This window comes from Zootoca vivipara, chromosome 4 (genome assembly GCF_965207765.1).
Source record: "Zootoca vivipara chromosome 4, rZooViv2.hap1.1, whole genome shotgun sequence".
Lineage (NCBI taxonomy): Eukaryota > Metazoa > Chordata > Lepidosauria > Squamata > Lacertidae > Zootoca > Zootoca vivipara.
The window spans coordinates 90995841-91021816 of NC_142587.1; the positions used below are offsets into that span (position 1 = coordinate 90995841).

At 41.5% G+C, this 25976-nt stretch overlaps 1 protein-coding gene across 2 annotated transcripts in view; it reads right to left on the reverse strand.

The window, feature by feature from the left end:
* TMEM135 (transmembrane protein 135) overlaps window positions 1-25976 on the reverse strand; it is a 159646-nt gene that overhangs the window by 33843 nt on the left and 99827 nt on the right. For both annotated transcript variants that reach the window (XR_015949735.1, XM_035116527.3), the window contains exon 6: window positions 24500-24546. Coding sequence is in view for 1 of the 2 variants with exons in the window: in XM_035116527.3 (XP_034972418.1) it covers window positions 24500-24546 (47 nt within the window). In the remaining variant the exon portion in view is untranslated. The remainder of the gene's footprint in view (window positions 1-24499; window positions 24547-25976) is intronic.

Sequence of the window (25976 nt, forward strand, 5' to 3'; positions counted from 1 at the left end):
AATCTTGCTAAACAGTTCTCAAACAAACAAACAAAATCATACAAAAAATTGTATATTGGGAAAAGGTATGAAATAAAAATCCATGTATTTGTGAAAACATTCGGAAACCAAGATGCGGCTTCTGATTGGCTGCAGGAAGGTCCTGCAGCCAATCGGAAGCCACGTCGGATGTTCCATTTCCAAAGAACGTTAACAAACCAGAACAGTCACTTCCGGGTTTGAGGCGTTCGGGAGCCAAAATATTCAATTCGCAAGGCGTTCATCAACCAAGGTACGACTGTATTTTTCTTTTTTTGGCTTCATTCAGAACTGGTTTACTGTACTTGTTTTTATAATGGTATGATTATATTGTTGTAACCCACCATGGACCTTATGGTGAAGGACGGATAAGAAATCTTATATATAAATATATAAATAGATAGATAGAGTCCTCCAAAATTAGGAGCTGCTGTTTTATGAAGCATGAACCATTTCTTTCCCCCCACCCCAAATTATGAGTTTCAGATACTGGGAATAATGAAGGGATTCATAACATGGATTAGGATGTTACAAATCATAGTTGACATGTGAATAGGAGTCTTTCTAAGTATCAATGGGCATTTTAATCTCTGAACCAGAAGCTATATTTAGGGCACATTCTTTAGTGAGAACGCTCCTGGGCTGACAACATACTAAATTATTATGCCCGAGTTTGACAAAATGTAAATGGCTTATTATAATCACATCTTGAAGTAAGCCCCTTATTTATCTTACTTTTATAATGTTTATTAAATCAACAGGAGTTATTTTTTTCAAAAAAAAGGGGGGGACTAAGGCTGTGTTAATAAAAATAAAGTATCACAGCAATTTTTCTATTTATTTATTCTTAAAAGGTGTATGAAATTTGCCAGTTGCTACACAGGACTATGGGGCGAGAATAATTTACTGTCCTCTTCTCTTATGCCCAAAGTCATTCTGGCAAATCCTCCAAAATTATTTCAGCAGCCTGAAATGTTTAAGGTAGTATTCAACTAGGTTTTGCTCAGAGTCGCCCTACTGAAATGAACGGACTGCCGTAAGTTAGTCATGTTCAGCAATTTCAAGGGATCTACAGTGAGTCAAATGTAGCTGAATACCATCCAGTATATTTAATCATAAATATGTGGTGTCTTTTTCACCACTGTTGCGCTCTGCCTGTGTAGATACTATCCAATTTGTATACCTCCCAAGGTTGGGGGGACAGGGACATGCAGGCAAGCAGCAGGACACCAGCTTAAATAGACACAATAAATCAAACAGAAATGAATACTACTCGGCAACGGCTCTATCTTCCAGTGCCAGGCTGGAATCGGACTCAAGTAATTGCAAGGAGCCTATGTCAATAGAGGACTTAAAGGAGTTGGGCTCAAGCACTCATCAAGACTGTGCACAAGTGACGAAAAGAAACAAACCGCCAGAGAACATTAACATCCCTGGAAACCAATGTTTACCAGTCCTGTAGCTTCAACAGGAAAGCACAGATTGAATGAAGCTGGCTGATAAGACTATGGAACTCATACACCCCACACAATATCCTCAGCAATAAAGGTCGCAACCTTTTGCCCTCCAATCAATCACATAATAGAGACAGAGGTCCCACTCCTTCACTTAAAACCTTTGTAATTATTTGCTAGACACTTCAGTAATTGAGAAAGCACACATGCAGCGTTTCATTGCTGGCTATTTCCAAATGACACACACACACACACACAAAGGAAACACTTGTGTGAAAAAGAAAATATATTCCTTATATTTAATATATAAATACAGAACACTGTTGCTTTTTCAGATCATTTATAACCTGCTTTTAAAAAAAAAGTTCATAGCTCATCTACAAATAAAAAGAAACCAAGGCACCAGAACTGTAGTAAGAACAAGCCTCTTCTCTCCCACAACCTGGTTAATATTAAAAGAAGTTGTTCTTCCAAAGATTGATTTTAAAATTAACATCCTGCCATACTAGCTAGTAGAAGGCGCTCACAGAAACTATAATAAAGAGCATGATATATAATAAAGATCTTTATATAATAAATATCTTTAAAATAAAAAACACACACAGAACTTAAACGTCACGTTATCAGTAAAAGTTGAGAGAATATTTTTGAATTTCCAGAAGGTAGGGGTATGACAGAAACAGGCCCGTTTTGCAGAAATTAACATCAAATCAAAAGCCAGACAGAGAACACAACAGCTATGGATCTTGACACTTCCTTGATTGTCAAACTCTTACTACCATATATAGTTAGTAAAATTTACTCATAGTGGCAGCTGATTTCAACCTAGGAACAGATTTAGATCAGTTTGACCACAAGTGTGGTAGAGACCGTGTATATGTGTGTATTTTAAGTAGATATATATACATACGAAATGGTGATGCATCCATCATTTCCTTGGCTTGAATAGACTAAAAAGAAAATCACCAGTACCCATCTGTGCATGTACAACAATGAATCAGGCTTAGGACCCACTGCTGCTTCTGCTATGCCTAACACTTTCAGCTCCAAAAAGTGTCTGGTTCCATAAGCTGCCATTTTGTTTTCCCACAATGCCCCAGAGTGACACTACACTGGGGGTAATGGGGGGCGGGTTTTACATGGTGGCTCCCAGTCCCAGCTATCTGGGACTCCCCCGTATCCCCAGAGGGTCCACCAGAGGGCATTTTGCCCAGAGTCCCCTTGAATCTGGAGGTGGCCTTGACAGCTCTCAATTTACTCTGGAGCAGACACTGTGCATGTGGCAGCCTGCTAGGTTTCCAGTTACAGGTATAAACTTCCAGTGAAATGAAACAAATTCCACAGAACAGCAACAGACCTAATTACAAATAAAACATTCAAAAATAAAAATCCCAACTCTACACCCAGCCACAAGCAAGGAGCCTCCGCTGGTTTCAATAAAACGTAGATGTGTGTAACTGAATGCGTGGTTGCAGCCAATTTTGCCAACTGGGTATTTTCACCTTGCTGTCATCCCTTTGTGCTCACCCTACCCCAAAATGCTTCTTTTAAAGAAGATTTGGGGAAGGGGATGAAAACTATGCCTTGCACTTCCAGATTCCAAGAGTTTCGCTGGGCAAAACAAAGAGCCCAGGCTTTCTCTGGACCCATTCAGAATCTCCAATGAATAAATCAAAAGCCTTTGGGAACTGGGTGGCCTGTATAACATCCAGGAATATATGAACTGGCATCCTCGCAAAGTAAATATTTTCCTTTTTTCACACAAAAGAAATTGCTTTCTTAGCCCTGCGATGGTAAAGGAGGTTACAATAAGCTGCTGCTGTATAAACCACCCAATGTTTGGTGCAGTCCCAGCATTAGTGTATCTTGTAGAGAGATCTCATTTCCACCTTCAAACAGCAAAGCAACAGGGGACTCAAGCAGGGCTTTGAACAAAAGCCTCAGACATTACAACACACATCTAACTTAATAAAGTGGCTATGGAAATGTAATTTTAAATGTAACCTAGAAACCAGGCTTTCGACTGTTGTTTAGCTGTGTCTTTAAAAGTCAAGCGTCTGGTCTCTATTTCGGGTAACTGCAGGCAAGAGAGTCAAATATTGCTGCTTTTGCCTGCTGAAAAGCAAGAATATGCAGAAATCCTAAGAATGTACAGATCCCAAACTCGTTTCCATTGCTTGAACTGCCAATCCCCTCTTGTTCACAATCCAATTATTCCACAATCACAAAAACAAAGTTTAAATATCACAGGCTCCTTAAAAGGGGTCATCTATTTCAATAGTATTATTCTCATGCACTTAGACCATTGAGAAAAGCCCTGTTTTATATCCCAAGCTCAACCAGAAGCATGAGAGAAATGTTTCCTATACAGGAACTTTAACCTCATTGTTATAGCAGGCTTCTGGTATGGCTGGCCTATAAAACTTTTTCCCCCTTGGCAGTGTTGCATGCATGTTGTTGTTTTAATATTGTGATTGCCAAGTTAGTTGTTTTGGAATTCCAGGAAGTAAGACACAAAGGCAGACTAGAAATATCTAAATTAATTAATTAGTTAATTAAAATCAAATTGTTTCTAAATGAAATGTTAGGTAAATTCTTCATCTTGCCTGCTCAACCTTTAAAGTCTATCAAGTCAAGTAGCCCAGTTTTCACCTGGGCAAACCATTGTTTCACATGATGTTCAAGTGAGCCACAGGCCTGGTTTAAGCAAAATGCTTATCAAGGATTATGAGGAGCAGTGAGCTTTCAGTCTGTATGTTTCTCCATCCTTCTTTTCCTCCGGCATGGATGGCCATGAGGAGATCAGAACAATCTGATTTCAAACCATCCAGTGTCACACTAGGTACAAATTCAAGGAACTCTGGGGAGTTTAAACTCTGGTTTGAAAGCAAAAAAAAATCTTATACCATGATTTGATTCTGACGTGTTTGAACAATCCAGAGTTTTACCAGAGTTCCCTCAAAGTTCAGCCATGACAAGGAACTCAGGAATCTAAAGCTTCCTTGCAGCTCTGCCGCAAGAGGAGAGCATGGGTCTGAAGCTGGCTCCTGCTCACTCATGTAACCCTAAAAGACAGTGGGCAATCAGCCTCTTATCAATTCTGACATCCTCTTTGTTTTGTCTCCTGTTTTCACATAGGAGAAGAAAAACTGCAGGTTTGTCACCTGGATTTGCAACAACACCTGCTTAAACACAACTGTGGTACAAGAGCAATGGTTATTGGCTTCTTTCCCGCAATTGCAAGAGCAAGATGACATACGGGCTTTGAGAAAACCAACTTTCAGTATTTTCACAGACACATTAAATCCTTTATTTTTAAAGCATCTTTCAGCAGTTTGCAGAGGTCAGTAACAGACACATTCACCGCAGTGCAAGTTAATTCTCCCCTGTGCTCCCAAATGTCTTGGTCTGAAAGCCTATCAAACCCTGTTTTCATAAACCTCTATACAGTACACTTCAATTCTGCTCTGTTTCTTAAAGTTTCCAGGATGGCTTAAGCATAGTGCATCAGACTTGAAGGCTCTATGTCCTTGATTTAAAAGTAAATGCATACCTGAATAAAGTCTTTCACTGGCTTCACACTTTCTTTATTAACACAACAATCTGCACATGTGCTGTTCAACAGTTGAAAAGGACCTATGCAGCGTCTGAATATAAATCAAACAAAATCCTTGTTTTGTCATCTAAAATGTCAAAGCAGGTAGACAAGAGGTTTTGCCTTTTAGCGCAAACCACTGCTAGTCACATGGCAAGTACAGGGTTTCACAACGCAGAAGGGAAAAACATTACTATATGCCTGGACAGTGCACAGAGTCATTTTTTTACTGCCCACTTGAAAGACAAGCCCTCCTCCCACAACCCCTGCTATTCTGTGAAGCCAGAACACAACTGCAGCAGCACCTGTGGCTATTAATGGACCTTTTCAATGCTGTATGCAGGACAACAAGAGAAAACTGCAGGTTGCCATATGCTGTGGCAAAGAAAATGCACTGGCATAGCAGCGATATTGAAAAGCTGATGAAATTTCTTTTTGAGAAGTTTAGTAGAGACAATGCCATTTGATCCTGGGTTATAAAATACCACCAGAATCTGAGGCTAAAAGTCCTCTTTTATGAAACTATGCAAGATTTTAAATTCCTCCCAGAATTAAATATCTTTTAAAAAACAACAACTGCCCTGGTCTTGAGGACTGAGAAACTCTAGGCAAAGAGAATGAGAGGGGACCAGAGATAAAGTGGGGGAAAATTCTCCAGGAAGGTTATGGAAGGTGTCGCCAAAGCTAGCCCTAAGTAGGGGCAGATGGAAGTCACAAGAAAGTGCATGCAAAGAATTTGAGGTAATAACAAGCTCAGCCAAAGTTTTAAAAAAGGAAGTAGCAAGCTCCAGATTAATCCCCTCTACAGTTGTACAATCAAGGGGTTCACTGGCATAGTTTCAAAAAGGAAGAAAAGGAAGGGGGGCCCCACTGCCGTGAAACAATTTCCTGTTATTCGGTCCAGCAGGAACCATCTAGCGTTCTTCACATATGGAAGAGGTTCGTCCTCTCCCATGGGGTTTGGATTCAGTCACTAGATGTCTCCTTAATGAATGTGCCAGACAATTGCCTGCACAACCAAAATATAACACTGTCAGAAGTGACAAGGCCTGAACTGGGCCCACAACCAGATGAATCCAAGCTGTCTATGTTTCTGCTTCTTCGTACACAAGTGTAAAAATAAATCAAATGCTGCTGCGCTGACAGCACACACAGTGTTCCACACACCACAGACAGTGGGTTAAAAAAACAAACAAACCCTGAAGTTAAAGATAACTTAGGTTTTAGGTATGTTTCTCTCTTTGGTGATCACTCATGGCCAAGTATGATTGTCTTCCATGAAAACGGTCTTAACAGTGAGTCCATAAGCGACTGTGGAGGCCAATTCTGGATCCACACATCCTTCCACAGTGGGGACATAGGTTTCCGGGAGGGAGGTGATCATGGTGAGGGTTTGTCAAGCATGTCTTCCTCTTGGCATGTTTCTCCCTTTCGTCCTGAGTTCGAGTGTCTTCAAAGCCCATGGCACCTTTGGTAAAGGTTGTTCTCCAACTGGAGTGATCACAGGCAAGTGTTTCCCAATTGTTGGTGTTTATACCACATTTTTAAAAATTTGCATTGAGACAGTCTTTAAACCTTTTTTGTTGACCACAAGCATTACGCTTTCCATTTTTAAGTTCAGAATAGAGTAGTAGCTTTGGAAGACGATAACCAGGCATCTGCACAACATGACCAGGCCAAAGAAGTTGATGTTGAAGAATCATTGCTTCAACACTGGTGATCTTTGCTTCTTCCAATACACTGGTATTAGTTCGCCTATCTTTCCAAGTGATGTGTAACATTTTTCGGAGACACCTTTGATGGACTATTTCAAGGAGTTGGAGATGGTGTTTATAAGTGGTCCATGTTTCACAAGTATACAGTAAGGTTGGTAGTGCAATAGCTTTGTAAACCATCATTTTGGTTTCCCTTCAAACGTCCCGGTCCTCAAACGCTCTGCACTTCAATCAGGAGAAAGCCACACTTGCAGAGCTCAGGCGATGCTGGATTTCGGCATCAATGCCAGCCCTTGTGGAAAGATAACTCCCCAGGTAGTTTCTTCTTTTCACCCTGAGCTCATGCTTCTTTGAGGTCCACGACACCTTTGGTAAAGGCTGTTCTCCACTTGGAGGACTTGCAGGCCAGTGTTTCCCAGTTTTCAGTGCTTATACTACAACTTTATAGATTTGTATTGAGAGCATCATTTTGTTGTCCACCAATATTTCACTTTCCATTCTTAAGTTTGGAATAGAGTAGTTGCTTTGGAAGACGATCAGGCATCTGAACAACATGACCAGTCCAACAAGGCAAGGAGTTCAAAGGGGTAGTTGTTACTTATTTTATTTCTGATCTACCCTTCCTTCCAAGGAGCCCAGGGTGGCAAACACCAAGTGGTAAAAGAATACTATTCAAAATAAAATAAAATCATATTTAAAACAAGTATAAATATTCAAAAACATTAACATTATCTAAGAATGTGTCAAAGACACATAAAAGTTGAGCCATAAGAGCTCCTTCTTACTCAAGAAAATAAGAAATAAGGTAAAAATGCACTTGCTAGAACAAGTAACTTTTCATTTCCAAACTCTGGTATAGGCTTGGCAAAGGTCCTGGCATTTCCATATTCTCAGGAATATGTGTTGGTCTCCAGAACATCAGAAATCCCCAATAGCTCTTGCAAACCGCAAAATCAGGAAACTGTGGTACAAAAGCTAAACAACTGTCCCAGAATTGACTAATATTTGGGGGGCGGGGGAAGGTGGGTTGTATATGGACCACAATCCACAGATTAGATGGCTGGCTTTAAATAAAGTATATAAAGGGTTCCAGCTGAAATCTGTGATGGCCAAATCAGACTTTTTCACATCTTCCTGGTCACCTCACCACCAACACATATCAACACAGCAACAGGAAAACAGAAAAAAGGATGCAAATATTTTGAAAATAAGTCACTTGGCAAGCCTGAAACTGTGTGGGAGCTAGACTTTTTCATATCATTATCTGTTTGTGTACTGCTCACCCTTCAATAATCTTGTACTTATCTTATGGCAAAACGCCCAAAGAGAAAACCACAAACGTCTAACCACAAAGTATCTTTACTTTTCCTACTCTGGGCTAAGAACTTAGCTCACAGGAACAGAATTCTAAGTATTTTGCGATGTCTGAAGTAAAAGCTATGCATTTCTAATGTGCCAATTTCCAGTAATCTCTGAAAATACACTGTGGAAACATGTTTATCTAAATTGATTCTTATCAGGCCAGCTGATAATATAACAATGCTGCGTTGTATATAAAATCTATGGAGTGCTGACACGTACACAGTGTCATCCAAACAAGAATTTTACACACTGTTCCAAACAGAACAAAGACTTTTTGCAGTTAACAGGTGGTGTCCTTCCTGCTTCTGCCTTTGGTCCACACCTCCAAATATAAGAACACTTTAGGTATCATGATTTTGAAAGATCATCATTCTTAAATGCTATTGGAACGACACTGATTTGGACCAAAAAAATGCATAAATAAGGAATTTTTTGTTCTTCTTTTTAATAGTGCTGGTTGTATTGATTAATTCTGCTAAATTACAGTATTTAAATAGTGCTGTCAAGTTAGATATTACCTGCTAGCATTCATTTTTTTAAAATAATATTTTATTAATTTTTCCAGAAAAAAGGTTGACAAAACACTAAAAACAATAAAAAGAAAGCAAAATAGAAAAGAAAAAATACAAATACAAAAAGAACACAAAAAACAAAAACATATAAAGCATTGTATCTTATCTCCCTCACAATGTATATTGGGACCTCCTCGGGTTCCCGTCCCTGCGGTTCTTGTTTACATTTCTAATTAGCAGATTCTATATCAAAATATTCACCTTATAAAAACTTCTTCTTTCCATCTAAATAACATCTTCACATATTCCACAGTTCTATTTACAACTTAATTTCTAATCTAAAATATTACTTTAGCATGTTTTTTTAAATACAATTTAAAATCTTTCCATTCTTCTTCCATCGCTTCTTCTCCCTGGTTGCGGATTCGTCCGGTCATCTCAGCCAGTTCCATTAATTCCATCATCTTCATCTGCCACTCATCAATCGCCTGCTAGCATTCATAAGCCAAGATATGAGCAAGCCTCGTGGTTGTGCCTGCAGGCCCTCCACTCAAGCCAACGAACAAGCCAGAAACCCTTCAAATAGTTTTATCCAAACCAGGAAACTATGGTTAATGGTTTTAGAACAAACCAACAATGGCCTGATGTCCTAGTTTTTACTAGAGCTGTTAAACCACAGTTGGCTGGCAAGTTGAAGCAGGAAGCAATAGTTAATGGAAGGTCTCCTGCTTTGTTAGCTTGCTCAAGCAAAGGGATGAATTAAGAGGCTATGTGTGTGATGAAAAGGCTCATATATTGTCTACAGTCTATTCAGAATTACATCCATGGAATTCAATTGAACTTAGTTCAAGTAAGTGATTACAGGGACTGCAGCCTTTAAGAGAAATAGAAACACACTTATTGTCAAGTTAGGCAAATTGGTCCATCTAGCTTAGTATCGTCAACACTGAGTGGCAGGATTCAGGCAGGAGATTTTCTCAGCCGTGTCTGGAGATGCCTGGGATTGAACCAGGGAATCTTTTACATGCAACGCACTGAATTATGGCCCTTCTGCTTAGCATAGAGCAGGCATAGGCAAACTTGACCCTCCAGATGTTTGGGGACTACAACTCCCATCAGCCCTAGCTAACAGGACCAGTGGTCAGGGATGATGGGAGTTGTAGTCCCAAAACATCTGGAGGGCCAAGTTTGGCTATGCCTGGCATAAAGCTAGCAAGGTTGGCTACATAGGGGTTTCTCTGTGGGGAACTTGATCATCCAGCCAATCCAGCCATGACTTTACCTACGCCACACCTGCTGTTCACAGGGAACTCAGCTGCCCCAGGTGTAGGGCAGTTGGGTGTGGTTTGGGGAAAACAGTGCTGCAGGCCGAATTAGGGTCCGTACCAGTCCACACTGGAGTCGTGGGCTGGAGGTTCCCTAACCCTGACTTAGATGACAGAATGCATGTGTCAAACAGCAAAGTTAACTGTAAAATTGCAATCGATATCTAACCCTATCCAATTCAGGCTTATTCATAAGTAAAACCATCTTAATTCAAGCATGCATTCTCCCAAGTAAATGTGAACAAAACTGTAAACCAAGAGCTCTAACCAAAGAACTGCCAGGCTATCAAGTCTACATCTCGGACAGCGTGCATCAACTATTATAGAACTAAATCACAAAACATGTTTATATGGGAAAATAAAAAATTCCTTCAGTAGCACCTTAAAGACCAACTAGTTGGTCTTTAAGGTGCTACTGAAGGAATTTTTTTATTTTGCTTCGACTCAGACCAACACGGCTACCTACATGTTTATATGGGGTTACAGAATAAATGCTAGGGCAGCTTTGCAGGCAGTAAAAATGTTTAGGAATGCAAGATGTATAACAAAGAAAATAGATTATTATTTCTGCCTCATGGAAAATCTAATACACTAAGAAACAGGCCTGGAAATGCAAATTTTAAAAAGAGTTGGATATTTAATCTGAGACTGCCGGAAGTTTCACGCATGGGGCACTTCCACTTTTAAACTGTGGTGCCTCTGTGCCAGGCCCAAAGAGAGAAATCAAATCCGCAAAGCTCAATTGCTTTCCCATCATCAGCCTTGTAACATCAGCCTTGTTCTCAGCAATGCCCCAGGAACTGAAGCTGCAAGGGTAATGCACATCATTGTTGGCGATCCAATCGCAAAAGAAAAAGCATTCTGGGCAGCTGGGACACAGAGGTCTGCTGTAGCCCCAAGCAACTTGTTCCACGAGGCCTGAGAACCCGAAGAGCTATTTCCCCGCTCTTTTATTTCGCATCTGAGGATGACAAGAACATGATTAACAGCCAAAAGGCCAGTCACATCAATGCATTAAGAGGACAAAAGAGCTTTGTGATTGACAGAGGGGACCTAAAAAGGAAACCCGCTCATTCTTCCCCCAGGAATGGCTCTGGACAGAGACGCCTGAAACTCTAGCCCTTAAAAGCTTCTCTCATTACTACCAGCTCACCTTGCAGGTAAGCACCTTCCTGGTTCAGAAAGTCAGTCACATATCTGAAATAGAGCCACCGCTAATAACTGATAATGGTAGGGGCGTGGGGGGGGGGATATGCGCAATCAGTGGCTGGTTGTGCTGTTGTAGTTTTTCCACTGCTTGTCTGCAGGCAGAGCAGAGAGGTATTGTCCCTGCAACTGGATCTGGGGACCAACGATATAACCAAGGAGAGCATATGATTTACTGTTTGGAGAGAGCCAGTATCAAGGAATTCCCAAACAACCACACAGAAGCCAACAAGGGGAGAAGTTACAGTTTTGATCAACCTGATGAATATGGTAACTTGAGAAACTAAGGGCTGTTGCATCAAATTGGCTGTAAACGTTTGAGAGTAATGAGGGGACTCTTTTTTCTACTACAACCAAGCTGTATATATATTATATGAAATAAATAAATAAACAATGATGCTATAAATTTCCACAGAACAAAAAAAAAAGACGTTTCAAATCCCTAGGTGACCTTCCGGGGTGGGTAGGGGGAGTAATACTGTTTATTTGAAATTTACCAATGGACGGAGCTAAATAGATCATGTGCAAATGAACTCTCACATAGTAACACAGGTGGCGCTGTGGTCTAAACCACTGAACCTCTTGGGCTTGCCAATTGACAGGTCGGCAGTTCGAATCCCCACGACAGGGTGAGCTCCCGTTGCTCTGACCCAGCTCCTGCCAACCTAGCAGTACGAAAGCACGCCAGTGAAAGTAGATAATTAGGTACCGCTGCGGCGGGAAGGTAAATGGAGTTTCCGTGCGCTCTGGTTTCTGTCACAGTGTCCTGTTGTGCCAGAAGCGGTTTAGTCACATGACCCAGAAAGCTGTCTGCGGACAAAAGCCAGCTCTCTCGGCCTGAAAGCGAGATAGCACCGCAACCGCATAGTTGCCTTTGACTGGACTTAACGGTCCAGGGGTCCTTTACTCTTTTTTTTTATAAAAAAAAGCATAATAATGCTTTCCCCTCTTATCCCCAGATAAGAACACATGAATATATACACACACTTGCAATTTATCCCTGCCTTGGGCGTTTAAGAGGCACAATTCCATACACAGATACGCGCTGATATTTCTCCTCTTAAACTACAGCGGAAAGATGCTGAAATTAGGAATGGGGGAGAAGGGGGGATGCTCTCAAACCTGCCTCTCTGGAGAAAACCTCTTAGGTCTTCCCTTCTCCTTCTCCATTAGAAAGCCCATTCCTAGTTAACACAACCCAGAAAGATGGGGCCAAAGCCAGGCCAAACCAAGTTAACAATGGCTATGAGGCAGTTGAGGGGGTCTGCTGGATCCCAGGACTTGGACCATAAAGCAGAGGATTTGGACCAGATGTTCTTCAGATTCTTTCCAACATTGAAAGCCTGACTGCATGAATTTCATCAGAAAAGACACATGGAGCTATGGAACATGACGACTTCCTTTGAAAGAACTCCAAGTATAACGATCAACAAGCTGCAATAACTATTATTTACTGACTTAATCTAAAACATGGAATCAAGCTGAAAGGAAGTCATCCTTCTCAGTGTTTTATTTTTCCCAAAAATTTAAGAAATAGATGTCAGCTGGATATAAAATTAAGGTATCATAAGACGTGCACATTATGCTTCCAATTCTCTCTCCCACCCCCACCCTCTTTTTTCAGTAATGAATGCACAGTAGTAGTTATTTGCAGTAAGGAAAACCTCTAAACATCTACTGCATGATACTGGGGCCTCAGTATAGAAAGTGGAAGCTTATTAAATTAGAGCTTGTATAATAAAACACTCTCAGAAAATGGACCCTGGCTCAAAAATATCAGATGTGCCTCTCACTGGCACAGCTAATGGAATTACAGCAGGGATTAAATTTCACCCACTGAGACTTCAGTAATTACTGCAGAATACATTTCAATTTCATGTGGTATGTTGGTATAGTCATACGTTTTCACGAAGGCCAACACTTCTTCTTACTCACTCACTCTGTCAATAGGAGAAGCAGTGTGTAAATGGAAACATTAGGCATATGGACTACCAAACTCCGAAATAAACTGTATCAGAGTAACTTACTTTAAAAACTTGATCTTTAAAGGAAAATAGTCGCTACTTGAAATCTGGAAATACAAAGAAGCCTGTTTTTCCCTCACTTGACCCCAACTAGTGTGAACAGCAGTATCAAGACAACTCGGTTCTCAAATGGAAGCAAATACATCTTGTTTGTTTGATCACTTAGCCAGGTTGAAATCATAAAGCCCACTGGGAAATTATCTATACAGTAGAACCTCGGTTTACAAACGTGATCCATTCCACGGAGGCGTTCGTAAATGGAGGCATTCGCTCCCCGAAGGCACGCTTTTGCGCATGTGCGACGCGCCGATAGAGCGCTTCTGCGCATGCACGAGCTGCGCAAATTGCGTCTGCGCATCGAATGCCGCGGAACCCGGATGTAAACACTTCCGGGTCCGCGACGTTCGTAAACGGAGGCGTTCAAACAGCCAACCTACTGATCGGCAAGCCCTAGGCTCTGTGGTTTAGACCACAGAGCCACCCATGTCTGCCGTAGTGGAAACACCCGTTGGTCTGCCATAGTCGAAACAAAATAAAATAAAAGAATTCCTTCCAGTAGCACCTTAGAGACCAACTAAGTTTGTCATTTGTATGAGCTTTTGTGCATACACATGAAAGCTCATACCCATGACAAACTTAGTTGGTCTCTAAGGTGCTACTCACTGGAAGGAATTCTTTTATTTTATTTTTACATTGTAAAGACTCACTCCGCTCCACTCCTGCTGTGAATGCCAAGTTGCGACCACTGATTGCCGCCGAACTTGCCTGCAAGTACATGGGCGAAGAGGGTGAGAGGAGCCGCTGCAGCAGACTCCTCTAGCTAGCCTCTTCCTCCTCAGCGTGGAGTGGTCGCTCCGGAGCCCGATCCTGTGGCGGAGGCAACCATGGCGAAGCGCACACACACACACACCCCTCCCCGCTGAAGCAGCTCAGGAGCCAGGTGGGAGGGGAAAGAGGCAGGAACACGCGCCTCCTCCTCGCGCAATTGGCTGGCTATGATGTCGACGCCCCCCGAAGGGGAGGCAGCGGTCACGCGGTTCTCCGCAACCACTCTTCCCTGCCAGCCACTTTTTGCACTGAAACAAACCGCGAGCTGTAATTTATACCTTTTTTCCCCTTCCTTTTTAGCTTCTGGGGGGGCAGCTGCCCCCCCCCGTACGCCCATGTACACTAATGAGCTAGAATGTCAGTATATGATAAACAACACATGCCTGAAAGGTAACAGTTAAGTGAAGATGCTCTGACACTGATGTAAGGAGTTTCCTTTTTAAAAAATATTTTATTTTCCAAAAGATTTAGAAGGCGATTGGGCTGGATCCGGCCCCTGGGCCTTAGTTTGCCTACCCATGTCCCAATGCATCCCCAGGCACGGTGGCTGAATGCCTGTTCTTGCAACTACAGTGGTATCTCTAATTACGAACTTAATTCGTTCCGGAGGTCCGTTCTTAACTTGAAACTGTTCTTAACTAGAGGCGTGCTTTCGCTAATGGGGCCTCTTGTGCCGGCAGCAGCACACAATTTCCACTCTCATCCTGGGGCAAAGTTCTCAACTCGAGGTAACTCTTCCAGGTTAGAGGAGTTTGTAACCTGAAGCGTTTGTAACCCGAGGCGTTTGTAACTCGAGGTACCACTGTACTGTTTCAGTGTGGATCATAGCAACATATGATCAGGGGGGGGGGAAACTCCACCTGGAACAGCATCCAGCTCTCACAGTGGCCAACCAGGTGCCTGTGGGAAGTTCACAAGCAGGATATGGGCACAACAGTGATCTGTTGGCTTGTAATTCCCAGTAACTGGTGTGCAGTTTCCTGAAGCTGTGTTTGGCATTATTACGCCAGCCACTACACAGCATTAGCAAGCAGTGATTTCACAGTGGCCTTACAATCTTATGTGCGCGCAAGTCAAAGAAATGTCGGTCTCCAGAATTTAACGAACGCCTACATTTTAAAAGCCTTTTTGGGGATTTAACTCCCCTAATCTGTAAGCAGAGCAGCCAGTGCTTCCCTGTGGGCTTAATAAAGAGACCCATTGTCAAATACATTGTTAGAGGCTGCTTTTGCATAACAGATTTCATTTGCTCCTCATAATCCCACAACACGATTTTTAGCTCCGTAAATCCAGCATTTCATTTAGGTTTCTTGTTCTTCTGGTTTGATTTCTTCATTATACTAATCAACATCAATCCTCATTAAACACCAGAATGAACACTGCTGACTTCCGCAAGGAACAAAATTCCACCAGTGACTCAAGTCAACCATACAAATCTATTAACATTCCTTCATTTAAAAATGTCAAGCTAATGGGTAAGGACTTGCCATTAAGGGGGAAGGGGGAATCCTAAAGGCATGAGAATTCTACCACAATACATAAAATGTATAATGAGAACTGGTAAAGTGAATTATAAGGATTTCTACCTTCAGGGCACAGAATACATTATACAAAATATGCAATTCAAAAGGGAAGTAAATTGAAAGGATGAGCTTTTCTATTTGCAATTAAATGAAAGAAAAAATTACTATATGGATGTGAATATCTAATAGTACTGAGTATTTCTACAAAGGTGTTTCATTTTTAAAGCTTCATTTTATGAAAGCTTATTGGACTGAAGAAGAAAGGGATGTATTCCCAACAACAGTGGGATATGTTGTTGAGTGACCAGTGGTTTTATAAGTAAACAAATGCTGAATTCTCATTTTGGCTAGAGAAAAGCAGTCAAGTGCACCTCCAGCTAGAAAAACCAAAAGAAAAATCAAAACAGCTTGATGTTTCATCAGACAATTCTAGTAGATCAGTGGTGTCCAAACTTTTTTCAAAAAGGGCCAGATTTGATGAAGTGAAGGGCCATGAGGGCCAACCAAAGTTGTTAACCTTTTTTTACGATTGAAGTTGTTGAGCTTTTTTATGATTGAAGTTTGTTGAGCTTTTTTTTAGGGTTGAAGGTTTTTTTTTTTTAGGATTTTACCCCAGGAAATAAACTGCCACAGGGGCCAGATTAAACTGACAGGCGGGCTGAAATTGGGCCCCTGAAACCGACTTTGGACATGCCTGAAGTAGCTAAACGACTTGACTTTAACTGAAAATGTTGCAGTGTTTAAAGGTTGGTTCAAATCTCAATATGTTAGATTACCAATATTAAATGGGGCTGGTTTTAGGGACGGAAAAAATATATATGCGATGAGCTCATTTATTGGCAAACTAGTGTTATTCAGCCCGTTCACTAAACGGGCGCTAGAACATGTGAGAGGAGCGGCAGGGCCGCGGCCTTCCCTCCCTCTCTGCGCTCGGCTGCTGCGTCTGGGATGAGAAGGAGAGGCAGCCTTCTGAAGCCCGCTTCCTCCCGAGTAGACCTGCCTTCCCTCCCTCTCTGCACTCGGCTGCTGCGTTTGCTGCGTCTGGGAGAAGGGGATGCAGCCTTCTGAAGCCCGCTTGTCCCGAGTAGACCTGCCTTCCCTCCCTCTCTGCGCTCGGCTGCTGCATCTGGGAGGAGAAGGGGAGGCAGCCTTCTGAAGCCCGCTTCCTCCTGAGTAGACCTGCCTTCCCTCCCTGTGTGTGTGTGTGTGCGAGAGAGAGAAAGAGAAAGAAAGAGAGAGAGAAGCGCACGGGTCTATCTCGCAGCCTCCTCCTCGCACTGCTGCTTAGAAGCGAGTGGTTGGCGGCCGCAGGTAGGTAAACGGTAGGCAGAGGGGTTGGGGGGAGAGCGCGCGTGCGTGCGTTCCAAGTCTCTGGTCCAATCCCTGTGTTCCTGGGGCACATGCGCAGTAACCCAGGGACACTTGGGAAAACTTGGACGCAGAGACACTTGCATATTATTATATAGGATATGCCACGGGGCAAAGCACTAATTAATGAAATGAAGGAAAGTTGCAAGACCAGGATGTTTGTTGAGTTTACACACAGTACGTCCTACATGTGACCCACAGAAAATCTGTGAGAAGGGTTCCTTGCAGACACCCTACATTTCCAAAACAAGATACTACATTGATACACATCAGATGTTCAAGCTTGTTTCCAGTTCTTATAACACTTCCCCGCTTTTGCAACTAGATCTTGAAGAATAGAAGAGCTTAGATATGTCACCCTCAATTATGGGTAAGATAAAGAGACATAATCACACAGCTGGTGAGAAGATGTCCACTCAAGAATGAATGCACAAGATGAAATTAAAATTATTGCTGGTCAAAGCTTCTGGATGGAAGCAAGGCATGGCTTTTTATGCATGCACTCCCTGTGTTACACACAACTTATTGCGCAGTACATATTGGTTTCTCTTTTTCTTGATTGACGTACATCTGGAGGGAAGCTTACATAAACTGTTTTTTGGTCATCTGGAGGGAATTCTGTTTGGTTCAGTTTATGCTCCACACGTTCTTATAAAATTTGCAAAGGCAAACAATAACAAAATAACAAAATAAATAATGTATGGACATCTTCCCAACACTACCCACATTCCTCTGAGTTCATAAATGTGGAAATACAAGATTCACATTTTCATGTACGATTATATCCAGTGTTAGGTCATATCTAGAGAAGACCCACTGAAATTGATGGACATGACTAATTTAGGTCCATTAATTTCAATGGGTCTGAGTGAAACCAAGCTGGATATAGTCTATAATGTTGTCTATTTTCCTTTAAAACTTTGCAAAATGTATTACATTATCAACTGAGAACGAATCACATGGATTACACTTTCCTTGCATTCTGTGTCCCACTGCTCCCGCCCAGCTCTGTTACCTTTGTGCAAGGCCACAATCTGCCATTGTTTGCTATCAGAATCCTTCAACTGCCCAGCAATCTTTCCTCCCATTTGGCTTTATTTAAAAATGAGGTTTTCTTTAATTCACAAAAACACTCACACAAATATTTTCTCAAAAATCTCCAAGAAGGACCCAATCCTACCCTCTTTCTAACCCTGTTTCGGCACCCTATTTAATTGCCATGCCGGCCCCATGGAAGAGATACCCTAGATCAGGGGTCAGCAAGGTTTATCTTGCCTGGGCCGGATTGGTCCTGCAGAGATCCGTCCATGGGCCGGATCGTGCACGTGGGTGGGTGTGCGCCCGCCCCCTGCAATTTTCAGCATCTACGCATATGCAGACACGATTTTCGGTGTCTACACATGCGCAGACACAATTTTCGGCACCATGAAAGCAAGTTCTTGCGCTGTGCTGTGGCGGTTTGGCGGTTTAGCGCAGTGCGCGAGCGGGCATCTCAATTTGGGGGCGGCTCATGGGCTGGTCAAATGACCTCCATATGGCCGCTTCCGGCCCATGGGCCTTAGGTTGCTAACCCCTGCCCTAGATAATCAACATGCAAATGTTGGAGGAAGTGGAATTTGAAGACATATGGTTTTCTTTTTATTTTCCACAAGCTTGGGTGTTCAGGGCAAAAAGAAAAATGTTGCTGAATGTCCGGGCTGAACGAATGGCTGTCTGGGTATTCTGTTCTGGGAACAAAGGAGGAGAAAAGATTGCATTACCGGAATCACAAGTTATGAGGCACTACCTAAATGGCATTGGGGTCATATTTCACTAATCATCGTTCCCCGCCCCCAACACTAGTGCAGCAAATAAATTTATGCAGCAAATAGAATACCTTCTATCTCAAGTTCCATTAAGATTTCAAAGAGTTCTCACAATACGGAGAACAAACGAGGCCAAACAAAAATGGTAGCTAAATGGGCACACATTATTTTGTGGGATTTCTCGCACTCATCTCTTCAGAAGTGGACTTGGGACTTTGATCTTGCAGACAATAGGACTCCTTTTGTACAAGTTTGGGAGACTTGTCTTGAGCTGTAACTGAGATGCACTCATATATAGGAGCAAAATTAAACTGAGATAGAAACATAGAAAAGGGGAGGATATACAAGTGTATGTATCAGGGTGCCAGTTTCATTCTCCTCCTTTTTTGTTGAAATAAATGGACAGAAACCTCTTGCATCCTTAATAACTAGTTTCTGCTTGCAACCCTAGCTTTACACTTTCCTTTCCAAAGTTTAGAACAGATGAATTAAGACATGTCCATTGTGAATCACCAGTAAGGATTAATTACCATAGCAACCAATCTAAGCCATTGCCCATACAACATCAAGAAAATTGCTGGATTTTCTTAAAGGTATGTTTCAGTAAGCTGGCATTTAGGTATGTGTCATGAATAGAACAAAAGGTTTGGCCTATTCTATATGGATTTTTACCACCATATGAGGTAACTATTTTAACATCAACCTAGTTAATTTTGTATTCTTTGACTATATAAAATAACAGTAAAATGTGTAAGAGATTTAAAAAAACCTAAAGTAGAAGATACTGCACATATTATGAGAATCTCTTTATTTAACAAACTAACTCCCTCCTTTTATTTATTTATGTTTACAAAAGAGCCTAGCACTGGCAACATATGGAAGAGGAATTCTTGGAAATTTGTAAACTCTCCCTTAAACTGAGTTCAAGAATACACATGGATAAAGTAAGATATTCATCTCCATATCTACTGATACAAATTTGATTTGGTAAAAAGGCAGGAACAAGTAAAGAATGCTCTAGACAATTATCACAGTGGTTTTTAACACATGCTTTTGAATTATGCAGTCAGCAATTTTGAACACATATTTTTTCATGCTGCAGTAGATAAAAGCCAAGCACCACTCATGCTTCTGCCTTCATAACCATCATTTGTGAAACTCTGTCATAATTCAACAGAAGTTGGAGAAACCATTTATAGCACAATCTGAACCATGTCTACTCAAGACCAAGGCGCATTAGACCACAGAGGGGCTGACCGCCAGGTAAACATGTACAGTAAAGGATAGTAAACATATCTGTTTGGTTTTCTAGGTATCTAAGCCAGCTATTACTGAGTAGGTTTTTGTTGTTTCTTTTTTAGTTAAAAAAACCCAGAAAACCTGAAAGACACACATTGACCATATTCCAATGCTGTGGAAAGGATGAACTTGGACACAAGAGAAAAAATATAAGGAAAAGATGAAGGAGATCACAGAAAAATCAGGGCATGATTTATGAAGGCCACAAAGCTTCAAGGTCTAAGGGACACATATAAAAGTTCCATGTGGCCGACAGCCACAGGTGATGCTTAATTCTTGACATGTCACTTTTTTATGCTGCAGGAGCTTCTCCCATCTTTTCCTCAGCCCCATTTCATTTTCCAGTTACACCAGGCTGCCTACTGTTTCTCCCGCTCTAGTTAGCCTTCCTGCCATAGTACCTGCAGATCTCTTAACTTGGTGTCCCATATCAATGATGGTGCTACTGCTTCTTGCGATGCCTTCAAGAATATGGCTAGGGAAGGGGAGCTGGAAGACGAACTGAACTGATTGTCCTCTACCATAGGGAGCCTGGAAGCCACACTTTTAACGAACGACAAGCTATTTTATGCTGCCAAGCATTCAGTATCAACATACACATAAGCATACACACCTGGAACACAAAAGAATACCGCTGCATGGGCAATCGTTTAGCCCGCAGTGACTTTCAAAACCAGGACAGAGCCATTTCAGTGTTTTCTACAGCACCTAACACATCACTAGCGCTAAATAAAATTATGCTGTCACAAGAGCTATATGTGGCTTCAAGATGAACACGCTCTTCCCAATGCAAAGTAGCACATTTTGCAATGTTAGTCATATTCAGTGTAGACATATAGAAATTAGTGGGGTGAAGACCTTTCATTTCAGTGGGTGTACTGTGGATGTGACTTGGATGGATATCACCCATACAAAATTGTGGGGAAATGGAAATGGGAGAGAACTGACCATCTCATACTAATCACATTAGTGCTGCAGAATATCTTGTTGCTTTCGAATAATGAGTAATCTAACCTAACAGCCAGCAAGATGAACTGCTGGATTTATTTTCTGCTCACATTTGTTGTAAACTCATTTAAGCTGTTTGCTAGACTGCCGGGATCACAGACTGGTTAAGGGAGATGCCTTGGTAAAATGCCTGATTTTAGCATGCATCACCACAGCCAAGTTAAGACAATGAAAAGAGCTGTCAAAAAGCAAAGGTCAGCCACAAAACGATGTGATCATCATGAAAGACGCCAAGTGAGAAATAAGCTAGCCAAGGAAAAAGCAGACAGAATTATGACTGTTTTCCTCCTTCACAGATCCCATGAGCAGGTTTATAAGAGGTTTATGCAATTTGTTCAACTTAAACTACTTGAACGACTTACCAGCCACAAGCTTTGTCGCCAAGATTTGGGGGCTTGTTCTCCCTTCTCAAAATCAGCATTATAGAAATGCTGACAATATCCAAATGAAAATATCTATGCATCTTCACCAAATGAAGCAATTCAAACATACTGAATGCTTTGAGGCTTTCCTGTCTTTGCACACACCCCATTCTGTTTTAAGCACGATCCTAAAGAAGAATTCTGGAGAACTTGGTAGTTTGGTCACAACTTCGTGGCATTTTGGTTTATCCTATTATCACTTACCCTATTGTGGCTTTTAGAATTTTTCTGAAGGACCAACACAACTATCTACCTTTTCTGTCAACCTTGTAACATAACAGATTCCCCAGGGCTTTTGGAATATGGAAGCAGAATCTCTTTTAACATTTTAGTGGCTTGTAGTATTGTGGAGCAAGATGGTTTGCGCATATTACACAGATACTGGCCCGATTGCACCGGCTGCCCATTGGTTTCTGAGCCCAATTCAAAGTGTTGCCCTTGATGTATAAAGGCTTAAGTGGCTCAGGACCACAATATCTCATGGAACACGTCTCCCCATATGAAATGACCTGGACCCTGTACTCCTCATCTGTGACCCTACCTCATGTGCCTTTTTGCTGTGGCTCCCCATTTGTGGAATGCTGTTCGTAGGGAGGCTCGCTTGCTGCCTTCATTATGTATCTTTAGGTACCAGGCAAAAACCCAAGGGAAACCCAGCCAGATAGGTGGTGTGTGTGTGTGTGTGTGTGTGTGTGTGTGTGTGTATATAATTTCTTTCAGGTCTCTGGCTAATTAAGCAATCTATTTGTTGTGGGGGGGTGTTATTATTTTGATTATTATGTTGTTTATTTTTGTGTTTTTATCTTGCAAACCGTCCTGTGATCCTAGGATGAAGGGCAGTATCAAAGTTAATAACTAAAATAAAATAATAAATAAAGGAGGGGCTTGTTTTAGGAGGTGTGTATTACATGTTAATTTATTGATACTTGCACTTAGACTCTCGGCAAGGAACAAAATGAATAAAAACAGATAGATATGAATTATATTGAATAAATATTTGCATTCATGTTCTAATTTGTGTTCAGGCCTACTTTATGATTTTCCTCAAAACTACAGGAAACATTGAGAAGACCCTGTAGAAACTGGTAAAATTCTGAACCTTCTATGAAGTTATTGGCCAGTTATTCCCCCCCCCCCCCGATAATCTGGGAAGGCCTCCCGTGTCAACTGTGTAACAGCAGAAAAACAAAACAGAGATGGCTGCCATTTCCCCTCCATCTTCTTCCTCTAACAACTTCTCCGGCTCCACCTCAATATATGCACCAAGTACGGTATGTTCCTAACCAGCAGTTGGAAATTACGTAATGACTGGAATTATTATAAAAGAAAAGCTTCCAAGTTTTTGCAGCTATTTGGGAAAGTCACAGCTAACAAATGGAAGTAACCATGTTTTCTTCAGAAACCTATAAGACCTGGAAAGTTGTAGTTACTGTAGCAGGGTACCCAGTATAAGGCATAATGAAGCAATTTAGGGAACGGAGGAATCAAGGGTCAAAAGGTGCCTTAGCACAGCACCTTAGAGACCAAGAGAGGAATTCAACGCCATGCTGTTACAAGCATTTCACAAGCACAAGCATTTCTGGATGCCCAACGGAACAATCTCCCCTCTCCACCCCCTTCACACTGTTTTTGGGGTTCTCTCTACACACACACAGGGACGCGGATGGTGCTGTGGTCTAAACCACAGAGCCTAGGGCTTGCCGATCAGAAGGTTGGCAGTTCGACTCCCAGCGACGGGGTGAGCTCCCGTTGTTCGGTCCCAACTCCTGCCCACCTAGCAGTTCAAAAGCACGTCAAAGTGCAAGTAGATAAATAGGTACCACTCCGGCGGGAAGGTAAACGGCGTTTCCGTGCACTGCTCTGGTTCGCCAGAAGCGGCTTAGTCATGCTGGCCACATGACAAATACCAGCTCCCTCACCCAGTAAAGAGAGGTGAGCGCGCAACCCCAGAGTCGTCCGCGACTGGACCTAACAGTCAGGGGTACCTTCACACACACACACACACAATCTGGGATGGGCACAGGGGGAGGATAGCAGGGAAACTCCATTACACTAGCAGAAGTCCTTACATCAGATACATGAAATGAGTCGCAAAGATTGTAGGCATATATGGCCTTACTACGAGGGCCATTAAGTTTCAGCCCAGTTAAGGAATGAGTTCTTAAAAACAAGAAAGAAGCTTGTGGCGCCTTAAAGACTATCAAAATTATTATGGTATTATTTCATGCATTGTACTAGCCTACATCAGATTTGATTCATTAGCAAAGCATCTAATAAGTGGCAAAGGAAATGGATTTTTCGAATATTCAGAAATGGAAAGCAGCCACAAAAAAGGATTTCAAATGCTTCATGGCACCAGGAACCACCAGACCTGAACTAGTGTTTGTAGCATGCAGGGAAAATATTTTGCAGCATTAACGAAATGACCAACATTTAAGCCAACTGTTGTGTGTGAGAGGCGAGAGTGGATTTTGAGCTATGTAAATAATCCGATTATCACTTTATTTATTAGCTCCTGAATTCTTTTATTTACTTGTCAGGGTTCCTAGCCCACCCTCCAAATGGAAAATAACTCAAGGTAATTAGGGCAGAAAACAAAAAATATTAGTAAGACACCATTATCCTAAAGAGAATCAAAGGAAAGGAAAGTTTATTTTTCACAACATCATCACAACTTTTTCCAGTACTAGCAATATTTTGGCTGGTTTTTAAGACTACCAATAGTAGGCAGTTGCAGAATTTCATTAGTATGTGGCAGTCCATGAAAACATTATCTTTTTCTCTTTATACCCAAATTAATAAGTGGATCCTTACAGGACACTCCTCTTTCCACTGCCTTTTTAGCAGATGGTGCTGCAGAGTAAGATTTCAAGAAGCTTAAAAATTTGCAGTGTAAGGTAATTACTACCAAACCTGTTTTTTTGGAATAAATCTAAACTTTTTTTAATTTGGGGAAAACGTGAAGTTATAAAAACCAGCCAAGTTTTTCAAATTACCCTTTAACATAAAGTATGAAAAAATATAGGGCAACATACCTGAAAAAGAACATAAACAGGGCAGCAGTAATGCAGAACAAAAGGACCTACAAAAAGGAAAAATAACATTATTATAAATAGTTGTTACCAAGAAGTGTGTAGACACTGATTCTGGGTTGTGAAAAGCTTGAAAAAACCGGGGGGGGGAAGAGGCGTGAGGATTCAGAATTATCTGTATTTTATTTTATTTTTAAAAAATAATTGAAGTGTGATAGTATAAGTGAAATAAACTCTTGCAGCATGGTTATCCTGAATTCTCTACATAATGCATATTAATAAAAAATGAAATTTAAATTATCCCTTAGAGCACAATTGTAAGGGAAATGAACTTGTTTCAGATCACCTGATTCCGTGAGATCGGGATCCCTGACTGCACTGGATTCCATGGAATAACCAATCTTATGATTTTCAGCTCCCCCAAACACATCATTTTGGGAAAAAGATCAGTGGGTCAGAATAAGAGTGCCACACTATTTAATGTTTTCAAATTTAACAAGTTTGAGGTCTCTTCAAGACCCCCTCATTTCCAACGTGCTTTGATTCCAACATTCTGAAGATTCCTGCCTCCTGATGTCCAAGTGCTAAGGGATTTGGGAACGCTGCATGGAATACTACAGCAATGAGATGACAGAGCAGGAGTCCAAAAAGTTTTATGGGGGGGAAAAGAGCCCTGCCGTTTTGATACTGTTATGGCCTCATCTTTCTTTCTGGTTTCCAAGCCTTCTTTTTAAAAAAAAAAAAACAAAACTTAAATTTTCTGTGGAATCATTCTTCTGTCAAAAGTTGTCACTAATGAGAATGCTCCGGGATTTATTCTAATGTTTAGCTACACATGTTTTGTGCAGTGTCAAAAAAAAACCCTGTGTGAAATATGTTTTTGTCATAAGATGCTAAGTGGTTTCTTTAAAAAAAAGGAACAGATGAGAAATGAACTTTGACGTTGAAAGTATATACAGATGATTAGCAACTGACGTGACGGAATGAAACATGGGTTAAAAGAAAGCTGCACAGGCAATTTCCCCCCTCTGTCTCTATCTAAACATCCCTACGGACACAAACTTTGTCCTTGTCCTAGGCAGCACAGAACTCCTGCCAAAAGCAAAGTAGTGTGGTTTCAGCAGCCTGTGGTCCAAAAAGTGCCTCCAGCAGCTGCAGTTCTCCTCTGGCCTTGAAGGAACTCCCTCCTGTTCAACCTTCAGAAGAACTTTGGCTTGGGAGCACAGTTAGTTCTCTCTCTTTCAACAGGCAGCTTAACAAATCACAGGACAAGCTGCTGACTCTCCTTTCAACTCCTTGTCCTTCCTTCTCCCACCCTTCTGTTTTCTTTTCTCATGTATAACATGAGAAGGATAGGTCTCTGCTGTGACCTACTGCCGTTCCCAGGATTCCTGGAGCTGTGATCCTGTTTGCTAGTCTTAGTTTTGTCCTTCACCAGTCCCGGAGAACTATTCCTTGAAGAAGACCCAAAGATTCGTAG